At 45.4% G+C, this 23,327-nt stretch overlaps 1 protein-coding gene across 2 annotated transcripts in view; it reads left to right on the top strand.

Moving 5' to 3' along the window:
- mvb12ba (multivesicular body subunit 12Ba) overlaps positions 1–23,125 on the top strand; it is a 61,372-nt gene extending 38,247 nt beyond the window's left edge. For both annotated transcript variants that reach the window (XM_041897333.2, XM_041897332.2), the window contains exons 3-10: positions 2,392–2,499; positions 4,911–5,007; positions 5,504–5,633; positions 5,941–6,084; positions 12,107–12,201; positions 16,124–16,179; positions 16,300–16,359; positions 22,963–23,125. In XM_041897333.2, coding sequence (XP_041753267.2) covers positions 2,392–2,499; positions 4,911–5,007; positions 5,504–5,633; positions 5,941–6,084; positions 12,107–12,201; positions 16,124–16,179; positions 16,300–16,359; positions 22,963–23,049 — 777 coding nt within the window. In that variant the 3' untranslated portion in view covers positions 23,050–23,125. The remainder of the gene's footprint in view (positions 1–2,391; positions 2,500–4,910; positions 5,008–5,503; positions 5,634–5,940; positions 6,085–12,106; positions 12,202–16,123; positions 16,180–16,299; positions 16,360–22,962) is intronic.
- The last annotated feature ends 202 nt before the right edge of the window (positions 23,126–23,327 follow it).

Here is a 23,327-nt window from a genome sequence, read left to right on the forward strand (position 1 = left end):
TCCACACACTACCTTCAAACCCCAGGCACTTTCTCTATCCTCACACTGCCCCAGCTCAAACCCCAGGCACTTTCTCTATCCACACACTACCTTCAAACCCCAGGCACTTCCTCTATCCTCACACTACCTTCAAACCCCAGGCACTTTCTCTATCCACACACTACCTTCAAACCCCAGGCACTTTCTCTATCCACACACTACCTTCAAACCCCAGGCACTTTCTCTATCCTCACACTACCTTCAAACCCCAGGCACTTTCTCTATCCTCACACTGCCCCAGCTCAAACCCCAGGCACTTTCTCTATCCTCACACTACCTTCAAACCCCAGGCACTTTCTCTATCCACACACTACCTTCAAACCCCAGGCACTTTCTCTATCCTCACACTGCCTTCAAACCCCAGGCACTTTCTCTATCCACACACTACCTTCAAATCCAGGCACTTTCTCTATCCACACACTACCTTCAAACCCCAGGCACTTTCTCTATCCTCACACTGCCTTCAAACCCCAGGCACTTCCTCTATCCACACACTACCTTCAAACCCCAGGCACTTCCTCTATCCTCACACTGCCCCAGCTCAAACCCCAGGCACTTCCTCTATCCACACACTACCTTCAAACCCCAGGCACTTCCTCTATCCACACACTACCTTCAAACCCCAGGCACTTCCTCTATCCTCACACTGCCCCAGCTCAAACCCCAGGCACTTCCTCTATCCACACACTACCTTCAAATCCCAGGCACTTTCTCTATCCTCACACTACCTTCAAACCCCAGGCACTTTCTCTATCCTCACACTACCTTCAAACCCCAGGCACTTCCTCTATCCTCACACTGCCCAAGCTCAAACCCCAGGCACTTTCTCTATCCTCACACTACCTTCAAACCCCAGGCACTTTCTCTATCCTCACACTACCTTCAAACCCCAGGCACTTCCTCTATCCTCACACTACCTTCAAACCCCAGGCACTTCCTCTATCCACACACTACCTTCAAACCCCAGGCACTTTCTCTATCCACACACTACCTTCAAACCCCAGGCACTTTCTCTATCCACACACTACCTTCAAACCCCAGGCACTTCCTCTATCCACACACTGCCCCAGCTCAAACCCCAGGCACTTTCTCTATCCTCACACTACCTTCAAACCCCAGGCACTTTCTCTATCCTCACACTACCTTCAAACCCCAGGCACTTCCTCTATCCTCACACTACCTTCAAACCCCAGGCACTTTCTCTATCCTCACACTACCTTCAAACCCCAGGCACTTTCTCTATCCACACACTACCTTCAAACCCCAGGCACTTTCTCTATCCACACACTACCTTCAAACCCCAGGCACTTTCTCTATCCACACACTACCTTCAAACCCCAGGCACTTTCTCTATCCTCACACTACCTTCAAACCCCAGGCACTTTCTCTATCCACACACTACCTTCAAACCCCAGGCACTTTCTCTATCCTCACACTACCTTCAAACCCCAGGCACTTTCTCTATTTCTCATTCCTTGCCAGCTGGGGTTGGTAGTTCTCCATCAAAACTCATTTTTGGAAGAGGAGTTTCCACATAAGGAACAGTCAAGGCTGAGAACAAACCCTCTCTGTGGTAGAGGAAATATCATTGTAGAGGCATGCTGACCTCTGGTCTGACAGGGAATTGACATTTTTCACTGGTATCGAAGTATATACACTTCCGTCTTAACTCTAATCATGCATCATTGGGATGGCAGTGGCTTCCAAACCGGCCCCCTGTGGACCACATCATTTCTGTTGCCATGGAGAAGCCCAAGACTGTGTTGCTTTGTGTGAGGGCAGCTTAACTTGCAGTTTATTTCTCTATCAAGTTCACGGGCACTGATGGATTGGCCGGGTACAGGCATTCTAAGGAGTACTTTCCAGGCTATGGGTTAAATGGAGAAGATTACTTGCATGACTAGTAGTGTAGCACCCCCGATATCCCACAGGTTCAAATATCCTCAGAGTTACTGAGTGGTGGATCCCTCAATTTCATTTGCATAATCAATTTTTTTGACATGAGTTTAATGTCACTGTTTTTAGTAGTGTGTTCACTTTTCAAGCGTTATGTTTTGACAATAGGTGTCTTTTTCAGTCTGAAGTGGAAAACTGCTATTGTCTGTCCCCAAGCTTGACCCAACCTCATGTCAATCAGCCAGTAAAATCCTTGTATTTGCCAGTATCAACAGATTCATCACCATCTCCCTCAATGTTAATTGGCACACACACACACACACACACACACACACACACACACACACACACACACACACACACACACACACACACACACACACACACACACACACACACACTCACACACACTCACTAACGATGCCCCTCTAAATCTATATCCCTCTCAACCAACAGGTTTCCCAAACAACAGATGGCCTTGACGCTGACTTGTGGAAAGACGGCCTGTTCAAATCCAAGGTGACGCGCTACCTCTGTTTCACCAGGGTGTTCTCTAAAGAAAACGTAAGTGATCAAAATCAGTGTACCCGAATGATCCCACACTGCAACTCTTAATACCCACTGTGATGAAAGTATGGCTCGGAAACCAAGGTTTATCTACTGCTGTAGGGAGGAGGAACCTGTTTCTCAACACAACAATACAATACGCCTCTCTAGTCAGAAACTCAAACAGCATGCATGACTCACTCTCTGTGATGGGAAAGAGACCGAAATATCTCATTTGAAGCACCAGCTTGTTTTCTCTGCAGCTTTTTTGTTGCATATTTTATGTTACCTGACAGAAACATATTTTGCAATGAGTCACCAGTTTCTTCGCTTAGGTTAATAAGCCGAAACAAATTAAGGATTTGATTTTATATAGCACTTTACCAGGTGCAATAATATATGCCAAGCAGCTTTTATCCAAAGCGACGTACATTTTTAAAAACATTTTTAGTCATTTAGCAGACGCTCTTATCCAGAGCGACTTACAGTTAGTGAGTGCATACATTTTCATACTGGCCCCCCGTGGGAACCATGCGTGCATACATTTTACGTATGGGTGGCCCCGGGTATCGAACCCACAACCCCGGCATTGCGAGCGCCATGCTCTACCAACTGATCCATACAGGACCACTATGGTTGGAAACTTGCCTAATAGTAATTAGGTAATAACAAAATAATAATACAAATAAATAAATATCTGGGCCTCCCGAGTGGCGCAGCAGTCTAAGGCACTGCATCGCAGTGCTTGAGGCGTCACTACAGACCCGGGTTCGTTCCCAGGCTGTCACACAACCGGCCATGACCAGGATTCCCATAGGGCACCGAACAATTGGCACAGCGTCGTCCGGGTTAGGGGAGGGTTTGGCCGGGGGTGGCTTTACTTGGCTCATCGCGCTCTAGCGACTCCTTGTGGCGGGCCGGGCACCTGCAGGCTGCCTTCGGTTGTCAGTTGAACGGTGTTTACTCCGACACATTGGTGCGACTGGCTTCCCGGTTAAGCTGGTGGGTGTTAAGGAGCGCGGTTTGGCGGGTCATGTTTCAGAGGACGCATGACTCGACCTTTGCCTCTCCCGAGCCCGTTGGGGACTTGCAGCGATGAGACAAGATGGTAATTGGATATTACGAAATTGTGGAGAAAAAGGGGGTAAAAAATGAATGAATAAATATATATCAGAATCAACTAGTCTTGAATACAGTTTGTCTTCTTAAAATTGTATAGCCAACGTATATCCACTGTCAGAGAATAGAATAACACAGTACATACAGTTTGGGTAATAGGCTAACTAACTTCACCTCAGGTGGACTAACAAAGGCAATAGCTACATCAGTGAAAATCTACCCGGGTGGATCCTGGAACTGCGACACCGATGACCTTATTTAGGCCTAGAGCCTGTCGGTAGAGAAAGTTTTGACCATGAGCCTCTTTTGCACAGCTCCATGGAGAACATTGGACAGAGGTCCTTAGGCGTAGGAGTGTTCTCTCACAAAGGCTTTCCCAAACAAACATCTCCGAGTTATAAAATATTTTCTCCGTAGCCCCAGGAATGTTATTCTGAAATGATTCCAGTGCTCCATTTTGATATTTTCCCTTGCTCTGGATGTTTAAACAACTCCTCTGTTGTTTTGCACAGGCTCTATAGCGCCGTTACCAAATCAGGAATTCTCTTCTCATACTGATGTTATTTTGTTGCACTTACAGTATAATCGTTTTGAGATGGTGGCTGCTTTGTGAGATCTGTTTAAGTAAGTCTAGTTTGAACAATTGCTATACGAACTTGGCCTGTAGAGTTTCTGTGAAAATAATAGGTCTGTAACATACGACTCGGTCTGATAACTTGACAAGCTGAGATGGGGCCAGTTGATACACATCCTGGCCAAGGTAGAAACCAATGCACTGATGATATTCATCCTTGACAGAAACACAATTGAAGTCCGAAACAAATAGCCACGTAGCAAACATTTACTCCCGCCCCGCCCCCAACCCCCTCCCATGTCTGTCCATCAAGCTCAGACTAACTTCGGTTTAGTTTCCTTCCATTTTGAGGTGTGATCGGATGTGACCGTTCCATCAACGGAAGCTATTTTGTCTGCCAATCAATACGGCCCGCAGCGTAATTATCTGTGACAAAAACAGATACTGTGAAATTAGTCCGCAAAGTGTGCGACAGAACCACAGGAGTTAGTGATTTATCACCCTCCGTGGAGGTAGGGACACATCCTCTCTGTCAGGGAAGAACTCCCTTTTTTCCACTGCTAACACTTTTTGCACATGCACAAACATTCTGCCGAGTTCCGCCATTGTCAAGGCTTTGGAATGAACTGTTGACTGATCATTAGCTAACGTGGATGTGGTTTGTCCCTCTGGTTCTCTCTCTCGCTCTCTCTCTCTTGCTTTCTCTGTCTCTTGCTTTCTCTGTCTCTGTCTGCAGAGTCATTTAGGAAATGTGCTGGTGGACATGAAGCTCATCGACATCAAGGACACTCTGCCCGTAGGTTTTATTCCCATCCAGGAGACTGTGGACACACGTAAGCACTGACCTTCTCCTCTCATATCCTAATTCTTTCCCCCCGGGTCTATTTAAAAAAATCTGATTAACCATAAAGGTCAGAGTTCGTTAAGCTTAGTTAGTGCTACATGACAGAATGTGATTTTAAAAAAAGTTTTATTTGCCTGCAAATGTGAAAGGCATATCAGATGTTTTTATGAGTCAGGCTTTGTGGACTCTGGGAGATAGGATGCTGGTCACCCTCACACGGTTAGTTTATCATTTATAGACCGTAACATGATCAGAGGCCTTTCACAGTGCACTGACTCTCTTTGTCTCTCTCTTTCCCTTTTGTCTCTCTCTCTCTCTCTCTCTCTCTCTCTCTCTCTCTCTCTCTCTCTCTCTCTCTTTCCCCTTTTCTCTGTATTTTCCCTTTTCTCTGTATTTTCCCTTCTCTCTCTGTCACCCTCCTGCTTCCTCTTTATCTGTCTATCTGTCTCTTTTTTTTTGTCTGTCTGTCTGCTGGCCACACACAGAGGAGCAGGCCTTCCGGAAGAGGAGGCTGTGTATCAAGTTCATCCCACGGGACTCCACAGAGGCAGCCATCTGTGACATCAGAATCCTGGGCAGGTCCAAGCAGGCCCCACCGCAGTACACCTTCATAGGGTTAGCAGCTGTGATGTTATTAACATGCCCTGTCTTCAGCTATCATAGAGCCAGATGATGTAGAGCTAGGGTTTTTCTGAATAAGCCAGCCACCAGGTAAATGGGTTTAGTTTACTTGTAAAATGGGAGGGAAATTGGGTTTTCACACAATTTTGAGTTCCCTCAACGGGTTATGAATTGAGGTGAACAGGCACCATTTTGAGTGGTCAGAATGTTGTACTACTAGTCAGCCTATGTTTTCCAGGTGGTGTTGGCTGTATGCAGGAAATGGATGATGATGCTAAAAGAGGCTGTGGTTGTTTTCCAGAGAGCTCAACAACATGGGGATCTGGTATCGCATGGGGAAGGTCCCGCGTGCCCAGGAATCTTCGCCAACCCCAGCCACCAATAACATCCAGAACATCAACTCGACGGCTAACACCACCCCAACCCCAGCAGCCCCCCTGCCCAAGTATGCTACATTTACCATATTATCTTATTCAAGACCTCTTGTGTGTCTGTGCCTGTGTGTGTGTTCCACTTCCCCATAATGCAGAGTTGGTTCTATTTCAAGTCTGCAGCCAAGTAAGTTATAGAACAGGGACGTTGTGTTGAAACTGCATTTACTCAAGAGAATGGAAATATGAACTGTCTATAGCCTGCAACTAAAGAGGAAAGAAAAGGGAACTGTGGCTATATACTTCTGCAAGAGAAGGAGATTAACTCTCATCTGCAGCTGGAATAGTGAGCTTTCCTCACATCCGAGGTGTACACAGAAGATATTGTCCGGACTGCCATCAGGACTTGTCTCTGTGGTTTTCTCTAACAATGGTTAACCACTAGAGTTTAGCTCCTCTCTGAGGGTGGTTTAGTGTCGACGTCAAACCCTCAAAGCGAAAAAGGGCCAACGTTGTTAGCAGTGCTGAAATGTCTGAACAAGGTCCTAATGGTTTAGATGGAAGCTGTTATTGTAACAAAGCTCTGACATTTTAATGAAAACAATGTATACTTGTAATCCTAAAACACTTTTTTTGTTATGCCTTCCACTAAAGTTAATCATGAAAATGGCCCTTAATAGTTTACTACAAGTTTTTGCTTGTTGACAACGATGGCTTTGCACTTTGTTGTCGTGTGTTTTGTGAGTATTATTATACCAATAAAGTTTTACTATCAATTTGATATCAACACCATAGTTTGGCAGTGAGATTTAAACACTGTAACAAAAATGTATGCACGCATGACTGTAAGTCGCTTTGGATAAAAGCGTCTGCTAAATGGCATATTATTATTATTATTATTATTATTATTATTATAATACTAGGTGATGCTATATAAAGGGACGTTCTGCTAAATCCCCCTCAGGAAAAGCATTACGCCATGATCCCACGGTCAGTGCTATCCGGGACCCTTGGACGACCCTAACCTTAACCATAACTCTTATGTAACCTTAACCACAGGAGCGCATGGGGACCATTGGGATTCCTCTCACACTGTTGCTCTCAGACAATGTTCCACTGGACTAGCAACGCTACCCAAGCCAGGCTAGTGTGTAACTCCACTGGACTGGCAGCGCTACCCAAGCCAGGCTAGTGTGTAACTCCACTGGACTGGCAGCGCTACCCAAGCCAGGCTAGTGTGTAACTCCACTGGACTGGCAGCGCTACCCAAGCCAGGCTAGTGTGTAACTCCACTGGACTGGCAGCGCTACCCAAGCCAGGCTAGTGTGTAACTCCACTGGACTGGCAGCGCTACCCAAGCCAGGCTAGTGTGTAACTCCACTGGACTGGCAGCGCTACCCAAGCCAGGCTAGTGTGTAACTCCACTGGACTGGCAACGCTACCCAAGCCAGGCTAGTGTGTAACTCCACTGGACTGGCAACGCTACCCAAGCCAGGCTAGTGTGTAACTCCACTGGACTGGCAGCGCTACCCAAGCCAGGCTAGTGTGTAACTCCACTGGTCTGGATGGATGCTCTGCTGTGCGGTAGTGTCAGCGTAGCCTCCTACTGCTGCCAATAACAGCGTTGTGTTTTTTGGGGGGGCTGGATTCAGTATTGTCAGGATCGTCATGCTAAGCGACAAAGTTGGTGGCATATAAGCTGTTGGTGGCATTTATAAACTAGGTAGTTAGAGCCCTGAATGCTGATTGCGGGTATGACGCAAAACTACTTGTTTACTGTTCTAATTATGTTGGTAACCAGTTTATAATACCAATAAGGTACCTCAGGGGTTTGTGTATGTGGCCAATATACCACGGCTAAGGGCTGTATCCAGGCACTCCGTGTTGCATAAGAACAGCCCTTAGCCATGATGTATTGGTGAAATACCACACCTCCTCTGGCGTTATTTCTTAAGTATACTTTCCCTGTGAAAGAGAAATTAAATGCATTTTTGTGCAATGTGTTTCGGCAATTTGAAAGAGACAGGAAGCTGCTTCCTCTCCCAGAGGCAGTTCCCCTTTTCTTTCAGCCCTCTTCTCTCGTTCGTTCTGAACCAGTTCAAACTCCAAACAAAAGTAACAGTTTATATCATTCCTTTCTATTCCTTTTTAAACCTCTGAAATCTTTTTTTTTTTTTTTTACATTTAGCTCTACATTAAATTGCTTCACCAATCATGCAGTGTGGATAGAGCAGCTTGCTATGGAGCGGGCAAGCTATAGCTCAGCGAGTTGTTTACGTACGTGATGGAAAGACAAGTGTCAGGTGCTAGATACAACTGAAATGTTACAGGTGGGGGGAGAGCGAGAGAGGGTGGAGGAGCGTTGGGCATCTTGTGATGACATGCATTACACGAATTACGCTCACAGAATTATACCTACGGGAAGTGCGGCTTCTATGGAGGAACTTTGAATGTCTTTTGAACTTCAGAGTTGGCTTAACGTTGGACCAGAGAAGCTAGCTAGTCAACAAGCTTGTGTGTGCAGAGCGTCACCAGAATTAAAAACACGTCTTACCTTTTTTTGTAGTTAGCTATTAAATCCAATGTGATCTAAAGTATCCCTAACTAGCATTGAAAAAGTTAATCCATTCTTCTTTAATTAAAATTATCCCTCCCTATCTTCTGAATCACGCTTGTAACGTCAGTAGGCTACAGCTATGTTTCGGAGCGGGAGTGGCAGGTAGCCTACTCGTGCACACACACTGGCAGAGATTTTCAGCTGGCAGGCAGATGCTGGAAAAATATCTGATTGACAGGAGGAGGGCTTTGCATAGGCGCTTTGTTGCATTTTTTTGTGGGACAAAAGAAAAAGCCCAGAATGTAAAAGAACGTTATTCACCGGTTCCCATGCTTTTAAAAATAACATTTCTGTTAAGGAACAGTATAGATCACTTTCGTTCCTGGTTCTGATTCTGTTCCTTGAAGAATGTATTTATTTTCTGGTTTTCGGTTCTGTTCCCTAAACCGGTTCCAACCCCTGCTGCTCTCACTGTCCCCGCCCTCCACAGCTTTCTATGAGACATGGCACTTTTTAGCTATTCAATTTGTTTATTTTTGATGAATATGCTTTCATTTTGTGACATTTTGTAAGTGAATTTCATCACTTTTTCACAAGTCTTACTTTGTATGGATTGTCCATGGTTTACAGCGTTCTCATATTGCCCTTTCATACACAGAGATCCCACTAATTGACCTACTTATTTTTACCTGCTTGTTGGTATATTAAAGACCTAGTCATGATTCCTGCATTTTCACTGACCCTGTAACCAAAATACAGGGATCGAGTCTGTGTGAATGGTTCTCTGCTTTTTTGAAAAGCAGGTCAATTCATCAAAGACTTCCATTGTTCAACACCTCCCTCATTTGAAATAGAAACAGCCCCCATTTGTTTAATAACAACCCCCACCCCTCCCAATTTGCCAGTTACCCACTGATATGTATAAAAGGGGTAAACCTGCAAGAAAGTGGTATATAAGGGGCTGTTTGAAATGGGGTCATATAAACATTGCCAATATATATATATATATATATATATATATATATATATATATATATATATATATATATATATATATATATATACACTCCGCAAAAAAAGAAACGTCCTCTCACTGTCAACTGCGTTTATTTTCAGCAAACTTAACGTGTAAATATTTGTATGAACATAACAAGATTCAACAACTGAGACATAAACTGAACAAGTTCCACAGACACGTGACTAACAGAAATTGAATAATGTGTCCCTGAACAAAGGGGGGGGTCAAAATCAAAAGTAACAGTCAGTATCTGGTGTGGCCACCAGCTGCATGAAGTACTGCAGTCTAAAGCCTTGGAGCTTCTCTGAGCTGTGGCTGATTTCTGAGTTTAATAAATGCAGTTTTTCATTTGAGAAAAGTTTGTAGAGGAACGTTTCACAGCAACAGAAGGACCATGGGTGCCTGTAGTGTAGCATCTTAGCCACCAGGGAAGTAGGCCGGTTCTCCTTGCAGTGCCTGTGAAGTGGCTCTGCAGCAGGGTTCTCAAACCCTGTTCCTGGGGAGCTACCGTAACGTCCAGGGCCCGGTTTCCAAAAGGCATCTTAAGGCTAAGTTCATCGTAAGAACCTTTTGCTATTTACCAAAACCACCGTTACTAAAGTTGCACTTGAAAACACTTATTTACCAACTGCCTCAGACCACTCGAACAACTAAGTGCGTCGTTAGATGCGTTGTTTACCTACATTTAATTTTTTTAAATTTTAGTCATTTTAGCAGACGCTCTTATCCAGAGCGACTTTCCCCGTGGGAAACGAACCCACAACCCTGGCGTTGCAAGCGCCACGCTCTACCAACTGAGCTACAGGGGACTGACACAGTGATCGGTGGTCACTTTATACACAGAAGATCTCCGCTAAACATAAAATCAATATGTTTATCTGGCTCTGTGACCACCGATGAAGTTGACTACAAATACAAAGTTGCCTTTTGCAATTGTTACAAACAAGTGAAGGAGAAAAAAAGATAAATAGCCTACAGTATAGACCTATATATAATTCAATAATATTGAAATCAATTTCTTGTTCATTCAATTGAGTTGTATTTTGCTAATTGTAGGCTACTGTCTGTCATTTTCCCCTCAATATATGTGTAACAACTTGTGCGATTTTAGTGCATCATTATAGGGTACGGCATTAGAATAAACTGCCTCAATATTTGCAGCCATAGGTGATAATCTCTTTCTAGGAGCTGATCCAATGTCAGTATTGTGGAATAATTATAATGTCGAGGTAAGATTTGAATGGCAAAATCTGATCCGAGAGCAGTTCTCTCAGTGTTTAGGGAAACACATGTTACATCTTCAGCCACTGTAGGAAAGATGCATCGTTAAAACTCTTGTAAACCTAAATTCTATCGCTATCGGGAAACCGGGCCCTGTAGGTTTTCGCTCCAACCCTAATCTAGCACACCTGATTCTAATAATTAACCGGTTGATAAGCTGAATCAGGTTAGTTACAACTGGGGTTGGAGCAAAAACCTACAGGAGGGTAGCTCTCCAGGAACAGGGTTGGAGTTAACCTACAGGAGGGTATCTCTCCAGGAACAGGGTTGGAGTTAACCTACAGGAGGGTAGCTCTCCAGGAACAGGGTTGGAGCAAAAACCTACAGGAGGGTAGCTCTCCAGGAACAGGGTTGGAGACCCCTGCTCTACAGTATTCAAAAGCTTATCACTTGAATGAAAAGCGGATCTCCTGTTCTTGTTTCTGATTGACTCTAGACGCAACTCCTGAGTACGTTGTCGTTCTGGCCGAGAGAGTAGACCTCACAAAATCAGCTGATTTACTGTATTCATTTCTGGATGTTTGATGGTTGTTTGGTCAAGTGCGGCCGAAGGCAGGCATACGCAGAAAGAGCACCCAAACAATATCTGTCAGGTCAATCTGTGTTTGAAATATCACACTGCCATCGGAATCCTATCACAGACATAATTCCCCTCCACTTCCTCAGTCAACCTTTTGAGATGAGATGGAGAGGTGGTCTTCATTAAAGCTGTCCGTGGCCTAGATTGACGTCAACCTTTTTTTTTTTTTTTATCCCCGCTGTCCTGTCTGAAAGGAGCGTGGCCACACGCTGATGGAATTGATGAGGTTAAAAGGTCGACCCCGTCATGGCAGAATAAACCCGAGAACCAGACGTCTGTTTTGTAAATAGCACTGACTGTTGTGGGGCGTCGAGGAAGACGCGCGTCTTCGCTTTGGTTTCAATCGCTTCGAGCTGATTTTTATCTGTAAGATCTCCGACATCAAAGTAATTTCAATATTCTTCTAGATTTCATAGTAAAAACTTTCAATTTAGGACAGTTTTTTAAAAAGTTTAAACTAAATTGATGAAAGCTTTATTGGAGATTGAGAAGTTTCTTGTGGGCCATTCCACTGGCTAGATTAAAATAGGTTTTATTTCCTGATGTGGAAGATTGTAGCTTGTACAAGATAATGAAGCATGGTACATGTAACATTCTGTATTTTTTTTTATGACACATTGATTACTAAACATGGCTTTTTATTCTGTTTGTCCCCCACAGACATATATCCATGACACTCCCCGCCAGCTTCAAAAGGCAAACCACTACCAGACCAGACTATGAACACCAGAACTCCAGCCTGTACGCCATATCAGGTGAGCCACTGTCTACGTTTTTTTCCCCCATGTCCCAATAGCAAAATCTTTGGGAATATGCATATATTCAATGTTTGTTTTTGTTTTTCCTTCTCAACCAATGCATAATATTCAGTGAAATGTAGTGTTATCCCTCAGTTTACTCTGAAGTCACTGTGGTAGCTGGCCTCAAGGAGACTAGGGGTTTTGGATGTAATGAGACGGATATGTTACGGATGCAAAGAGAGACATCATCTGGTGAGCCAGAGAGATGGACCCTCTGTTACTGGGGGGACTCAATTTCTCCACACTCTATGAACTATGCATTACCACTCCCAGTACAATCTAATAGGGGTTTACGTGTACTCTATCATTGGCACAGCACTCTTATCAAAAAGAGAAATAAATAAACTAGTTGACCCAACACTGACACAGGAAATCTTCCTGGAGTTGAGAGAGAAAGAAACCCTTTAGGCAAAAAAAAAAAGCGGGACATTTATGGTTTACCCAAACGTTTTCTCCTTCTGTTCTCTCAACTCTGGGTGACCACTGCACAGTTGGGGAAAGGCGGCGAAAACCAACATGACCGCCCCCAACTCGTCAACAACTGCAGTAGACATCGGTTTGCTTCGACGGATCGCTTTCATTACTCCCACGTTGTTTGAACGGCTGCGATGTCAGTCGGGAGAGAAGTCTAGTAACCAATTAAAGACGAGACAAAACCGTCAGTCGGGTGCCGGTGACGGTCCCCTTTTGATATCCTTTTTGAAACAAATATCAGATATCAGCCATTTTAAGGAGCTGCACCTGCCTTTTTTAAATTTGCCCCTAATAATTGTAGCTCCGAGAACTCAGCCGAGCTTTCCAATTAAAACCTACGCTGGCTCCTTGACGGCGGTCGCAATAATAACACCCCCGCAGCATTAGAGAGGCTGAAACTGACAGGTGAGTCCCCCGGATGAATTAAACATGAGGTGGGTGGCGGCGGTGAGAAGAGGAAAAGCCTCAGACAGAAGTTGGCTTTGGAAGGGAGGAGGGGAGGGTATTCTAGGCTTGTAACATGCTCAATGTAATTTACATATTAATCTCTTGCCGTTCAGCCTTATCGAGCGCTCGGCCCACTCTTGGTGAAGTCTCCGAAGCTAAAATAGCAGTGACAGGCGAGGGTGTGCTTCATTTTCCCCAGGATTTATGACTTGTGTAATTTAGGATATTTTATTAATACGCTCAGACGATTGATCCCCCCTGTCGCTCTGTGTGTGGAATAATCTTAATGGTTCCAGATGGCGCCTGGCTCACTGATTATGGAAAATGACTTCTTCTCTTTCTCCTCTTTGAGTTATATATATTTTTTCTTCTCTTCCGTTTTTTTTTATTGAGTTTCATTCTATCGACCCCCAAGTTTGAGTTCACTATTACACAGTGAAAAGGATCACCATTTTGATAGTTAAGGTTTTCAGTCAAATCCATCCGGATATTTGGGAGCATAGAATGGAGAAATAGAAACAAATTACATACCAAATGTATACATTTTAGCAGCACCGTGAGCTCTACGCTTCTTATCCCAACACATCCCCAACTCTTGGTCTCAAATCCCCAACTCTTGGTCTCAAATCCACATATCTTGGTCTCAAATCTCCAACTCTTGGTCTCAAATCCCCAACTCTTGGTCTCAAATCTCCAACTCTTGGTCTCAAATCCCCAACTCTTGGTCTCAAATCCCCAACTCTTGGTCTCAAATCCACATATCTTGGTCTCAAATCCACATATCTTGGTCTCAAATCCACATATCTTGGTCTCAAATCCCCAACTCTTGGTCTCAAATCCCCAACTCTTGGTCTCAAATCCCCAACTCTTGGTCTCAAATCCCCAACTCTTGGTCTCAAATCCACATATCTTGGTCTCAAATCCACATATCTTGGTCTCAAATCCCCAACTCTTGGTCTCAAATCCCCAACTCTTGGTCTCAAATCCCCAACTCTTGGTCTCAAATCCACATATCTTGGTCTCAAATTCACATATCTTGGTCTCAAATCCACCTCTTGGTTTTACACTTTATTAGTCAAAGAGCACAAGTAGTCAACAAACTACATGACACAACCCAGATGTACCACTACAGGTCACCTTCAGTTCAGTAGATGTACCACTACAGGTCACCTTCAGTTCAGTAGATGTACCACTACAGGTCACCTTCAGTTCAGTAGATGTACCACTACAGGTCACCTTCAGTTCAGTAGATGTACCACTACAGGTCACCTTCAGTTCAGTAGATGTACCACTACAGGTCACCTTCAGTTCAGTATCTCCCATAACCCCCTGTCTGGGGTTGCAAAATTCAAGTAACTTTCCAAAAATTCTGGTTTACCAGAAATCCTGGTTGGGTTGGAGAATTCCTGTATTTCTTGCTTATTCTCTCGTAATTTCAGTAATCTTCCAACCCGAATTTCTGGAAAACCGTGGAATTTTGGGAAAGTTATCGGAATTTTGAAACCCTACCCCTGTCGCAACACACGGCCTGAGGAGACAGTGACACACCGTCCATCCACCCCAAACTATGAAGGAGTGTTGTCCTGCTCTATATCCCCGGCTAATTACAACCAGATGAAATTATGCCCTCCACATCCAAGCCATTAAATACATTTTTATAAAGATTCATCATCCCAATGTCCCTTAAAGATCCTCTAATGGCTCCGCGGGTTATTTAAGTAAGTTATTAATGAGCTTCTAATGCTCTGCTTGAAGGAAGTGTCCTTCCCTTGTCTCCTCTCCTTCGTTGATCTGGGGGGTTCTATGCCCTACAGAGTTTAAGGTTTGTTAGGAAGGACGAGGCACTAGACAAGGAGGTCGAAGGACATGGCCAAATCAGTTTTTTTTTTGTTTGGATGAGGATTATTTATATTTGTATTATAGTGGAGGAGTAACATGATAGGAATCAACAATTGACCTGCGCCAGCTTTTCACGCGTCAACAGGTTTAAAAGGGATTGTTGAAAGCATTTGCGCTCTTTCATTGGAGGATTCTCTCCCTCTCTTCACCCCATCCTCACCTCCAACCCCTGGCCTGCACCCATGTCATCTGTACAGGATTTTAAAATAAAGATTTCAATTTCGGAAGTGTGACAAATGCAATCGTTTACATAGTTCATGGTTGGAAGGCCTGTCATTTGAATGTGGTAAAGGCTGCATACCACATTTGGGAGGTTGTAATTACCACTTTACTCCAGCATCTGGACGTCTTGAATTTAACACACACCCTGTTTGTACTAATTCAGCTGAACCAAAAGCCATACACTGGGGTCAAACTGAAACTGGGGTCAAACTGACACGGTCAGTGCTATCCGGGATTCCTTTTGGACGTCCTTAACCCATAACCATTATCCAACCCTTAACCATTTTAAATCTAAACTTAAATGGGGTGGGAACGTCCCAGCGATCCCGGATAGCACGAACCAAACTGACACTGGGGTAAAACTGACACTTTATCAAACAAAACTATGCAGGCCGAGGTTTTTCTTATTGAACGATCATCGTGGTCCCACGTGATAGCTAAGCCCTCATGCCTCAAGACCAGGAATTTGACCTTGTAGCAAAATGGCTATTTCTATTGAATCTAGTGTATAATAAAAATGTATTGGAACTTGAGGTTAATTAGCAATAAGGCAACAGACCCAGTGGCCTCGACGGAACCTTCTGACAGAGGGTTTTAGGTATTTTATAATACATCATTTAGCGGGTGCTTATAGTTGTCGTTCTTGCGTATCCCAACTTCCCCCCCTGGTACACCCACAGGGAGTGAGGTCACAGCCAGGGTCACCATTATACAGCGCCGCCTTGTCGGCTCCGGGATTCAAACCAGAAACCTTTCGGTTACTGGCCCAACGCGCTAACCTCGAGGCCAGCCATTTGGTATCTGTGGTGTAATGAGTCTTCTGTGTCTCTTTCAGCAATGGATGGAGTGCCTTTCATGATCTCTGAGAAGTTTGCCTGCGCTTCCGATGATGTGAGTCCGTCTTTCGGTTGGTTCACTCACAAAATGAAATCTTTGACTGTTGAGCACCATTTGTTTTTAATAAAATGCAACGGGCAATATTCACGTCCTGTCGGCCATCTGTATTTTCAGCTGCAGCAGGTGGATCTGATGGGCATCACAATCAAGTCCCTGACAGAGATTGAGAAAGAGGTGAGTGCACAGTCTCGCCCAAGGCTAACGCATACTAGCCTGGTTCCAGACCTGTTTGTGCCGTCTTGGTGCTGTGGTCGTTGTCATGCAAGACTCCACAAACCGAGCCTGGGACCAGGCTAAACTCATACCACCATGTCCAAGACATACGACATCATCGACTGCCTTCAAACGGGGGTTCCAGCATTTACTAGAGCCCGTGTGTGTTCACACTTCTGGACTTGTGTTGATTATGTAAAGGGTCTTTTACACATAGAGTTAAAGGGGCCTTTCCAGCAGAGATGAACCCTCTCTGAATTAAACCACACCCAAGGGTCTTTTACACATAGAGTTAAAGGGGCCTTTCCAGCAGAGATGAGCCCTCTCTGAATTAAACCACACCCAAGATGGAAAGAGGATGAGGAAGATGATGGATTGCAGGGATGAAGGAGAGATGGACAAGGGATTAGGAAGATGGTAGACCCACACACGGGCTCTAGTAAATGCTGGAACCCCCGTTTGAAGGCAGTCGATGATGTCGTATGTCTTGGACATGGTGGTATGAGTTTAGCCTGGTCCCAGGCTCGGTTTGTGGAGTCTTGCATGACAACGACCACAAATAAGTGTGGAGAGGAGGTACATAGCCTATTTTGTTAGTGCTTTGTGAAGGCAGCATTTTCAGTTACAGTTGCAATGTTGTGTGAAGAAGTGACTACTGTATTTCTCCATCTGTCCACTAGAGGCCTGTATTGGCCCTTTTTCGCCCTCTACTCTGAGAAGTTTGTCTGTTGAAGGGTTGTATATTAATGGACTGATGCTGATGCTATTCGATATGCAGTAATTAAGGGGAGACATTTTGAGGGAATTAAAATGCATGTTCCAGTGATGAGAATGGATCCTGTAATCATATACAGTAGCCAATAATATTTTTGGGACGGGTGCTACATGGTTTTCTCCCCTCATCGCTTCAGATGGTGTCGGTTCCAGCCATTAAGCAAGGCTCCCATTTCCCCAATGACTAGAGGAACTTGCGAACATAGTAATTGGTTCTAGCCACGCATATCTAATTTGTGTCTCTTTTAAGTGTTGATTATCCTGCAATTTGCGCTGACGTCTTCATCCTGTGGTGGAGTGGCAACAGGAGAGATGAGGGAGATGATGGATGAGGGAGAGATGGAAAGAGGATGAGGGAGATGATGGAAAGAGGATGAGGGAGATGATGGAAAGAGGATGAGGGAGATGATGGAAAGAGGATGAGGGAGATGATGGAAAGAGGATGAGGGAGAGATGGAAAGAGGATGAGGGAGATGATGGAAAGAGGATGAGGGAGAGATGGAAAGAGGATGAGGGAGAGATGGAAAGAGGATGAGGGAGATGATGGAAAGAGGATGAGGGAGATATGGAAAGAGGATGAGGGAGAGATGGAAAGAGGATGAGAGAGAGATGGAAAGAGGATGAGGGAGATGATGGAAAGAGGATGAGGGAGATGATGGAAAGAGGATGAGGGAGATGATGGAAAGAGGATGAGGGAGAGATGGAAAGAGGATGAGGGAGAGATGGAAAGAGGATGAGGAAGATGATGGATTGCAGGGATGAAGGAGAGATGGACAAGGGATTAGGAAGATGGTGGATTGAAGGAATGAGGGAGAGATGGATTGCAGGGATGAGGGAGATGATGGAAAGAAGATGAGGGAGAGATGGAAAGAGGATGAGGGAGATGATGGAAAGAGGATGAGGGAGATGATGGAAAGAGGATGAGGGAGATGATGGAAAGAGGATGAGGGAGAGATGGAAAGAGGATGAGGAAGATGATGGATTGCAGGGATGAAGGAGAGATGGACAAGGGATTAGGAAGATGGTGGATTGAAGGGATGAGGGAGAGATGGATTGCAGGGATGAGGCAGATGATGGAAAGAGGATGAGGGAAAGATGGAAAGAGGATGAGGAGATGATGGAAATAGGATGAGGGAGATGATGGAAAGAGGATGAGGGCGAGATGGGATGAGGGAGAGATGGGATGAGGGAGAGATGGGATGAGGGAGAGATGGGATGAGGGAGAGATGGGATGAGGGAGAGATGGAAAGAGGATGAGGGAGAGATGGAAAGAGGATGAGGGAGATGATGGAAAGAGGATGAGGGAGATGGTGGAAAGAGGATGAGGGAGATGATGGAAAGAGGATGAGTGAGAGATGGAAAGAGGATGAGGGAGATGATGGAAATAGGATGAGGGAGATGATGGAAAGAGGATGAGGGAGATGATGGAAAGAGGATGAGGGAGATGATGGAAAGAGGATGAGGGAGAGATAGAAAGAGGATGAGGGAGAGATGGAAAGAGGATGAGGAAGATGATGGATTGCAGGGATGAAGGAGAGATGGACAAGGGATTAGGAAGATGGTAGATTGAAGGGATGAGGGAGAGATGGATTGCAGGGATGAGGGAGATGATGGAAAGAGGATGAGGGAGAGATGGAAAGAGGATGAGGAGATGATGGAAAGAGGATGAGGGAGATGATGGGAGAGATGGGATGATGGGAGAGATGGGATGAGGGAGATGATGGGAGAGATGGGATGAGGGAGAGATGGAAAGAGGATGAGGGAGATGATGGAAAGAGGATGAGGGAGATGATGGAAAGAGGATGAGGGAGATGATGGAAAGAGGATGAGGGAGAGATGGAAAGAGGATGAGGGAGAGATGGAAAGAGGATGAGGAAGATGATGGATTGCAGGGATGAAGGAGAGATGGACAAGGGATTAGGAAGATGGTGGATTGAAGGAATGAGGGAGAGATGGATTGCAGGGATGAGGGAGATGATGGAAAGAAGATGAGGGAGAGATGGAAAGAGGATGAGGGAGATGATGGAAAGAGGATGAGGGAGATGATGGAAAGAGGATGAGGGAGATGATGGAAAGAGGATGAGGGAGAGATGGAAAGAGGATGAGGAAGATGATGGATTGCAGGGATGAAGGAGAGATGGACAAGGGATTAGGAAGATGGTGGATTGAAGGGATGAGGGAGAGATGGATTGCAGGGATGAGGCAGATGATGGAAAGAGGATGAGGGAAAGATGGAAAGAGGATGAGGAGATGATGGAAATAGGATGAGGGAGATGATGGAAAGAGGATGAGGGCGAGATGGGATGAGGGAGAGATGGGATGAGGGAGAGATGGGATGAGGGAGAGATGGGATGAGGGAGAGATGGGATGAGGGAGAGATGGGATGAGGGAGAGATGGAAAGAGGATGAGGGAGAGATGGAAAGAGGATGAGGGAGATGATGGAAAGAGGATGAGGGAGATGGTGGAAAGAGGATGAGGGAGATGATGGAAAGAGGATGAGTGAGAGATGGAAAGAGGATGAGGGAGATGATGGAAATAGGATGAGGGAGATGATGGAAAGAGGATGAGGGAGATGATGGAAAGAGGATGAGGGAGATGATGGAAAGAGGATGAGGGAGAGATAGAAAGAGGATGAGGGAGAGATGGAAAGAGGATGAGGAAGATGATGGATTGCAGGGATGAAGGAGAGATGGACAAGGGATTAGGAAGATGGTAGATTGAAGGGATGAGGGAGAGATGGATTGCAGGGATGAGGGAGATGATGGAAAGAGGATGAGGGAGAGATGGAAAGAGGATGAGGAGATGATGGAAAGAGGATGAGGGAGATGATGGGAGAGATGGGATGATGGGAGAGATGGGATGAGGGAGATGATGGGAGAGATGGGATGAGGGAGAGATGGGATGAGGGAGAGATGGAAAGAGGATGAGGGAGATGATGGAAAGAGGATGAGGGAGATGGTGGAAAGAGGATGAGGGAGATGGTGGAAAGAGGATGAGGGAGATGGTGGAAAGAGGATGAGGGAGATGATGGAAAGAGGATGAGGAAGATGACGGATTGCAGGGATGAAGGAGAGATGGACAAGGGATTAGGAAGATGGTGGATTGAAGGGATGAGGGAGAGATGGATTGCAGGGATGAGGCAGATGATGGAAAGAGGATGAGGGAAAGATGGAAAGAGGATGAGGAGATGATGGAAATAGGATGAGGGAGATGATGGAAAGAGGATGAGGGCGAGATGGGATGAGGGAGAGATGGGATGAGGGAGAGATGGGATGAGGGAGAGATGGGATGAGGGAGAGATGGGATGAGGGAGAGATGGAAAGAGGATGAGGGAGAGATGGAAAGAGGATGAGGGAGATGATGGAAAGAGGATGAGGGAGATGGTGGAAAGAGGATGAGGGAGATGATGGAAAGAGGATGAGTGAGAGATGGAAAGAGGATGAGGGAGATGATGGAAAGAGGATGAGGGAGATGATGGAAAGAGGATGAGGGAGATGATGGAAAGAGGATGAGGGAGATGATGGAAAGAGGATGAGGGAGATGATGGAAAGAGGATGAGGGAGATGATGGAAAGAGGATGAGGGAGAGATAGAAAGAGGATGAGGGAGAGATGGAAAGAGGATGAGGAAGATGATGGATTGCAGGGATGAAGGAGAGATGGACAAGGGATTAGGAAGATGGTAGATTGAAGGGATGAGGGAGAGATGGATTGCAGGGATGAGGGAGATGATGGAAAGAGGATGAGGGAGAGATGGAAAGAGGATGAGGAGATGATGGAAAGAGGATGAGGGAGATGATGGGAGAGATGGGATGATGGGAGAGATGGGATGAGGGAGATGATGGGAGAGATGGGATGAGGGAGAGATGGAAAGAGGATGAGGGAGATGATGGAAAGAGGATGAGGGAGATGGTGGAAAGAGGATGAGGGAGATGATGGAAAGAAGATGAGGGAGATGATGGAAAGAAGATGAGGGAGATGAGGGAAAGAGATGAGGGAGAGATGGAAAGAGGATGAGGGAGATGATGGAAAGAGGATGAGGGAGATGATGGAAAGAGGATGAGGGAGATGATGGAAAGAGGATGAGGGAGATGATGGAAAGAGGATGAGGGAGATGATGGAAAGAGGATGAGGGAGAGATGGAAAGAGGATGATGGAAAGAGGATGAAGGAGAGATGGAAAGAGGATGAGGGAGAGATGGAAAGATGGAAAGAGGATGAGGAGATGATGGAAAGAGGATGAGGGAGATGATGGAAAGAGGATGAGGGAGATGATGGAAAGAGGATGAGGGAGATGATGGAAAGAGGATGAGGAGAGATGGAAAGAGGATGAGGGAGAGATGGAAAGAGGATGAGGGAGAGATGGAAAGAGGATGAGGGAGATGATGGAAAGAGGATGAGGGAGAGATGGAAAGAGGATGAGGGAGAGATGGAAAGAGGATGAGGGAGATGATGGAAAGAGGATGAGGTAGATGATGGAAAGAGGATGAGGGAGAGATGGAAAGAGGATGAGGGAGAGACGGATAGAGGATCAGGGAGAGATGGAAAGAGGATGAGGGAGAGATGGAAAGAGAAACAGACATACAAAAAACAAATGTCTTAAAACCTGGAATGTCGACGACGCTGAATGTCGTAGTACACAGTGACAACAGCAGGGGTCTAGGCTGGTGGTTTTAGCCAGTTGTCATGACAACAAATGAACATGGCAGAGAAATAATATTTGCTAAACCACGTACCGATCGGGCCAGGTTAGCCTCATTTGTGACAATAGATCGAACCAGGTTAGCCTCATTTGTGACAATAGATCGGACCAGGTTAGCCTTAGTTGAGACAATAATCCTTGTTTAAGTAAGGTAAAAAAATTAAATAAAAAGCCCAAAAAGCGCCAAAATACAAGATGCTTCATTGAATCTTGCTCATCTGGCAGGTCTGCTATTGTACCATACAATGTGTTGTATGTGTGTCGGTTCTCTGCAATCGCTTTTCAAGCCATGAATGGGTGCGGTGGGAATACTGTAACGTCTGCTTGTTTTACGGTAATCCTGTGGTATGGAGGAGATCCCTCAACTAGCAGTCACACAGCATCACCTAGTGCCCTGGTTTCTTACCACACAACAAATCAACTGAAATCATTTCATTGAAAACTTTGATTGTAATCTCTTTGTTGACTTTTTTTTGTTCCGTTTGTTGTAATAGATTATCAGGTATTACAACAAACTGTTGGCAGTCCTCTGAACCCAACACACTATTGTTCTCTCTTGATTCAGCATTTTAATAAGCGGTTGTTTTGGATTTAAATGAGTTTGATTTGATTCCAGACCTCAAACCTATATCAGAGCCAGTGGGGAACTACATTTTACTTTTGTGGTGGATATAATTTGTTTTGGCTTGTGCTGGGTTTAGCCACAAGGGGGAATACTTTGACCAGAAATCATGTCAGAGACTGGTAACTGGGTAAGAGACAGATGGGTGGCCCTAACTCTTTTCAAAGGTGTGTTAAACAAATGCACTAAAGATGCCTTATTATTTATGTATTTAATGTAGGCCTAATAATAGTTAATGGGGCCCCGTGTAGCTCAGTTGGTAGAGCATGGCGCTTGCAACGCCAGGGTTGTGGGTTCGATTCCCTACGGGGGGCCAGTATGGGGGGGGGAAAATGTATGCACTCACTTAACTGTAAGCCGCTCTGGATAAGAGCGTCTGCTAAATGACTAAAAATGTTTTTTTTTTATGTTATCTTTCTTCCCCTCTCCCACATTTCCATCTCTCTCCATCTACCTCTCTTCTCTCAGTACGAGTATAGTTTCCGCACGGAGCACAGCGCAGCAGCGAGGCTGCCCCCCAGTCCCACACGGACCTCCATGGGCTCTGAGGCCTGAGCCTCCCCCCAGTCCCACACAGATCTGAGCCTCCCACTCCCCCCTTCCCCCTCCTCCCCTACGGAGAGACCTGAGCCCCCCCTCCCGGAGAGACCTGAGGAGAGACTCAGACACTACTACTGAGAACCAGCCCACACAAACCAAGCCAGGGAGAGATAGAGATAGAGAGGAAACTAGGTCTCCCTCTCTCCCTTCGGCCTGCCTCCCTCCACACCTCCCTGCCTCCCTCCACTCCTCCCTGCCTCCCTCCACTCCTCCATGCCTCCCTCCACTCCTCC

The sequence above is a fragment of the Coregonus clupeaformis genome, chromosome 15, assembly GCF_020615455.1.
Source record: "Coregonus clupeaformis isolate EN_2021a chromosome 15, ASM2061545v1, whole genome shotgun sequence".
NCBI classification, from domain to species: Eukaryota; Metazoa; Chordata; class Actinopteri; order Salmoniformes; family Salmonidae; genus Coregonus; species Coregonus clupeaformis.